Source organism: Mus pahari, chromosome 3 (assembly GCF_900095145.1).
Source record: "Mus pahari chromosome 3, PAHARI_EIJ_v1.1, whole genome shotgun sequence".
NCBI lineage: Eukaryota > Metazoa > Chordata > Mammalia > Rodentia > Muridae > Mus > Mus pahari.
Window position 1 is genome coordinate 110,809,132 of NC_034592.1, and position 5,779 is coordinate 110,814,910.

General features: G+C 46.9%; 1 protein-coding gene across 1 annotated transcript in view; it reads right to left on the reverse strand.

Annotated features, from left to right (window-relative positions):
- Positions 1 to 2,175: 2,175 nt before the first annotated feature.
- Positions 2,176 to 5,779, reverse strand: part of Mal (mal, T cell differentiation protein) — a 24,322-nt gene continuing 20,718 nt past the window's right edge. The window contains exon 4 of the mRNA XM_021194341.1: positions 2,176 to 3,996. Within this exon, the coding sequence (XP_021050000.1) occupies positions 3,922 to 3,996 (75 nt within the window). The 3' untranslated portion in view covers positions 2,176 to 3,921. The remainder of the gene's footprint in view (positions 3,997 to 5,779) is intronic.

The following is a 5,779-nucleotide window of genomic DNA, read 5'->3' on the forward strand; positions in this document are numbered from 1 at the left end:
CATTATGCTATGTTTAGGAATAGCCCCCATAGACTCATATGCTTGAATAAGCTTATGGGATCAAGGGAGTGGAATGTGATGGTTTGTATATGATTGGCCCAGGGCGTGGCACTATTAGAGGATGCTGGAGAAGGTGTATCACTGTGGAAGTGGGCTTTAAGACCCTCATCTGAGCTGCCTGGAAGCTAGCCTTCTCCTAGCAGCCTTCAGATGATGTAGAACTCTCAGCTCCTCCTGCACCATGCCTACCTGGATGCTGCCATGCGCTTGCCTTGATGATAATGGACTGAACCTCTGAACCTGTAAGCCAGCCCCAATGAAATGTTGTCCTTATAAGAGTTGCCTTGGTCATGGTGTCTGTTCACAGCAGGAAAACCCTAACTAAGACAGGTCTTAAGTATCCCAGGCTGTCCTTGAGCTCCCTATGCAGCCAAGGATGACTATGAACTTCCGCTGTTCTTGCCTCAGTCTGAGTGTTAGGCTTACAGGAGTGTGCCTCGGTACACTGTTTATGTGGTACTGGTGAAGGGGACAAACTCGGGGCTTCCAGGATGCTAAGCAAGCACTCTACCAGCTCTATTATATCCCTAGCCCCATGGTTTCGACTTTCTGTCCTTCAAGAATAACCAGTTCTTCATCTCCTTTTGTACAGCGTCCTCTGGACTGGACCAGCTTTTAGCTCTGTGGGCTGCCAAGGGAACCTAGGAGACATCCAAGCTGTGGCTGGGATGATGTAGCCACTCAAAGACACCAGCTTTTCTTGAGAAGATGATTGAGCCCTGTGCCCATCTGTGTCCTCTGTTTTGGGGCCTACTAGTCGTCTGTCATTGTCCTTAATGCCCAGCTTCACCCCCACTACAGGCCTCTGCTCACAACCATCTTGTCCATGAGGCCTCATGGTTATAAGAACAGGTCTTGGAGAGGTGTCAAGGTCAGGGCCCAGGACCAGAGGGTCTGGTCCAGATCTCTGTGCCACCACCATGTGAATCTTGGGGTTCTCACTTGTGGAATAATATAGAGGCCATCAGTCACCTGTGGCTATGAGGAGGGTGGCAGGAGACCATATTTACATATGGAAGGTATTTTCAGGGGTGCTTGGCACCAGGCAAGAGCTCCAAAGATGGCCAGCAAGACAGTATTACAGGTGGGAATGGGGATGTGAGTAGGTCTTGGCCTAAGCCTGAAACACCAATGTATTTTCCAGAATAGACTTTCTATTAGCCAAGATTCCAGGACATGGTGGTGTGCCATGGAATCAAGAAGCTTTGGTAGCTAGCTGTGCTCCATCACTGAGAAGCAAATGGAGCCACACAACGCTGCTTAGCTGCTGCCTGTTCTATGTAGCTAACTCCTGTTTGGCTCTTCCCAGTAGTTTCTCCATGCTGTTCCTCTTAGGTATGGTAGATTCCCAGAAGGGCAGACCCCGGTAGATATGGCTACTATCAGCAGCCCCTTATACCTGCAAACCTTGGGCCCTGGGAGGAGTGAAAAATGGACAAAGGGCAGGTGGTGGTGGGGATCTGGGGAAGGTGAAAACATGCTCATCCCATTAGAGTTCCAACAAGGCATTATGATTCAAACAGGAGACGAAATTGTAAACTTCAGAAGTCGATAGCACGTGAATACAGGAACTCTTAACTGGTCAAGGTGCTGAGAATAAGTGACTGGTGACTGCTTAGGCCCAAATGGGACATCCATGTCAACACCCTCGTCCCACCTCACCCTGCCACCCCAAGGCTGGGGATGCAGAAGAGACGGTGGGAACCCTGTAAGACGCAGAGGGTGGGAGGAGTGCTGTGACAGGATGTCTTCTGGACTCGCTGCAGCTATGGTTAAGACTGACACAAGAGCCAGCCAATGAGATCTGTCAACATTCCTTCAGGCAGCACCAGCCTGACTGGATGTGTCCAAATTGGGTGGGGCCTTGAAGGTGGGCAAGGGATGCGCTATGAGTGGAAGGGAGGAAGTGGGGATGGATAGGCTCGAGATACATTGTATGGGTGTATGGGATTGCCAAAGAATAAATAAGACTCAAAAGAGGAAAGAAAAGAAACTGGGAAGTTTAACAGACCCAGGACAGAAAGAACAAGAGTTGTCCAAAGCATCCTCACGGTCTTTAATCTGGGTTTTTTAGTTATAGCATTTTACAACAACAACAACAGAGTGAGACAAAGATTGTATGAAAGTTTCTTTTAATGATTAAAAATCTGAAACATTGAGAAACCTTGGGAAATTCATCTTAGTCACCCTTCCTTGGCTCCTTTCTTCCTTCCTTCATCTCTCTCTTCTTGTCTAAAAGTGATGCTCACCCGTGTTGAGCTGCTGGTTAGTGTAGTGTTAGTGTTCAGCTTTGTTGAAAGTTTTAAGACTACCCCAGTCAGCACTCAGTTACAGATTTTGTTAAACATTATAATAAACTTCATATAATCTCTTAGTTTATATTTTAATTTTTAAAAATAACTCCCCCTAATCTTTTGCTTGTGTTTTAGTATGAAATTTTGGCTGTGTTAAGTGGGCAAATGGTGGATTCGGGTACCAGTATGGCTGGGATAACCAAAGTCCTTCTGGATGTGCCAGTGAGACCCAATTTGGGGCTGAGGATGGAATTTGGTAGAAGAGTGCTTACCCAGCATGCATACCCCCTGGGTTCCATCCTGAGAACCAAGGTAGAAAAATCCCCAAATCTACTTTAGTTGTAGGTCTCAATCTGCTACTTTGTTGGAGAATAAAACATCAGCTAGTGAAAGCTGACTGGGGCTAGAATCCTGAATCTCCTGGTGACTGGCAGGACATCCCTGCATGTGGGGCTCCATCTCTAGGATGTCACTCAGTTCTTTAAAGTGTGGGGACAAAGTGAGATCTCCTAGCAGAACATCTGACTTTGCCGATTCTCCATGTCCTTCCTAATTATACTTTCTTCTTTCAGGTCAGACATCCCTCACCTGGAATGTGGTGGCCAGAGATAGCCATTGTCTCTCCCTTTGCTCTGGAGTCAGGTCCCTTTCTCCCATAAGGAGTGGTCTGAGAACATGCCCAAACACAACGAGAGACTGCAGACACCCAGACTAGAGCATTTTAGATCAGCCTTAAGAAGAGAAAGAATGCCCACACCTACTTTCCTCAGAGCTTGAGAGGATTCTGATTCAGCAGACTGTTGTGCTTTGAAAGAAAAAGGTGGAGCTCCACAGGATGTGTCTACAGGGAGACGTTATCCTGGTGGACACTGTTGTGAGGGTGGCATCCTCAGTGAGTCACTTTGGGAAAGACTGGCCCAGCACACACATCTGAATTGTCCTTTGAGATTCAGGTTACATCAAAGGACTCTTCAGAAAGAAAGTTGAGCAGGAAGGTGTCCCTGGTCCCCAAGAATGAAAGACATCCCTCCACTTCCCCACCTGAAGCATGAGACATAAAGGTATTTAATGAGTTATTTCAAAGGAGCTCATCTTCCACCATGAATGTCTGGAGATCTCTGCTGGGTGAATTTCAGTGCCTGTGACACCCAGACTATTCACAAAGACTAAGACACGCCAGTGAATGAGTGCTCAAAAGAGCCCATGGAAAATTCCAAGAGGCAAATTCTTAGGACATACTCCAAGGGTCAAGGGAAAATCATCATTTCTTCAGATCAAGGTTCCCAGTTCTCACCAATTGTCCCGGTCGAGGACAGAAATGTCCCCTGCCAAGACAACTCCTTCCTCCCTTAGCTAGAAGTTAAATATAGCAAGCCCTAAACCTCAACAAAAGGTAGACATAACACCCAAGAGACACGAATATGGCTTCCTTTGTTTTTGTGTTTGTTTTGTTTTCTTTTTGGCTTGTTTTCTTTTCTCCACCATCCAGTCTGTGGTCTAGGAAGTTAATGGGGAAGATGGGCTGACCAGTTAATTGCATCTGGGTTTCAGCTCCCGATCTGCCGTCCTATGAAGACTTCCATCTGATTAAGGAAAACACAGCGTGGACCACGTAGATCAGAGTGACCACATAGGCAAACACCTGGAACCAGAGGGAAAGTCATTAGTGTGAGGTTAGTGTGAGGTCATGGGTATTCGTGTGTGTGTGTGTGTGTGTGTGTGTGTGTGTACATGGGGCTCTGAGGGCTGTCACTATCACATGGCACTAAGAGAACAGATTCAGGGTGTGTGTGGACCACCCAGATTTCCAGGTAGTCTAACCTTACTGTCTTACTGTCATGGCTCTGGTTTGCAAACTACCTTCCATATCACACTAGGGTCCTCTGACCTGACTGGGGACATCAAAGTCCCCTCCAATAGAAGCATCACAACTGGATGTCAGTGACTATGGAAAACTTTCCTTTGTATGCCAGAAAGACCAAGACCAGTATTTCTCACCTGTGGTCCTAGGAGCTAGGCTATGATATTATGAATGTCAGGGTTTATTGCTTCTGGTTAAGTTCCTTGTCCTGTCTGTACATGATTTGCATGTGTGTGTGTGTGTGTGTTTTGTATGTGTGTACATATGTGTGTGTTGTATGTGTGTGCATATGTGTGTGAGTGCGTTGTGTGTGTGTTGTGTGTGCATGTGTGTGTTTGAGAGTATGGTGTGTGTGTTGTATGTGCATATGTGTGTGTGAGTGTGCTGTGTGTGTTGTGTGTGCATGTATGTGTGTGAGTATGGTGTGTGTGTGCATATGTGTGTGAGTGTGTTGTGTGTGCATATGTGTGTGTGAGTGTGTTGTGTGTGCATATGTGTGTGTGAGTGTGTTGTGTGTGCATATGTGTGTGTGAGTGTGTTGTGTGTGCATATGTGTGTGTTATGTGTGTGTGTGTTGTGAGTGTGTTGTGTGTGTAGGCCAGAGGAGGGCATCACATATGTTCCTTTATAAGATTATTGCTTTTTGCCTTTGAGGCAGGGTCTGTCTGTGAACCTGGAACTTACAGTTTACATCCCACTGACAGCTAGTGAGTGCTAGTGGACAGCTAGTGAGTGCTAGTGGTCCCCCTGTCTGTGCCCACTGACTGCTAGGGTTTTACAGCCTTTGAAGGATGTCCAGCTTGTTATGGGATCTGAACTCTGGTCCTCATGCTTATACAATATTCTCTCTTAACCATGGAGACATCTTTCCATCTCTCAGGCTCTTCCTCTTAATCCTGGATTCTTCATTTCCCAGGCACAGGTGAGGTAACCAGGCTTCACAGGAAGCAGCGAGAAGGCAGAGAACAGGGGACACCTAGCTTCTACAAGCAGGAAGTGGTGCACAGAGAAGCTGCTGAGGCGGTGCAGCCGCTCCCTATGACTTGCTGTGCTCTCTGGGCTCTGTGTGCCTCTCCATCACTCTACTCTGGGTGCCTGACCTTCCTAAAGGCTTGCCTACTCCCAAATCCAATATTTACAGCTGGTTTTGTGACCTTCCTTGGGCAAGGGGTCAAGAGTTTCCAGCTCAGGCACAACATTTAGGGTGGCCACGCTTCTGTGAGTCTTGAAAATGCTCATAAAAGCACCCACGGTGCTCAAGCATGGGCAAATGCTCCACCCGCACTGGCCAGAGGCAATGTGTAACCTGAGTTAGTGACCAATTTCTGAGAACTGAGGAACTCCTAACTACCAAGTCACCTGTGCCCCTCAGGTGGGACTTCCAGGCCCAAGGAGAACCCTTGGCAGAAGTCCCTCAGGAGTTCTAGAAGAGACAGCAAGTGAAGATTTAGTTTGCAAATGAGATTAAGATATATCCTCCACCCCCAGCCCCACACACCATGGATATTTAGAGTCCAGGACATGTTGAGACATTTTGTTTTTGTTTTTGTTTTTGTTTTGTTTT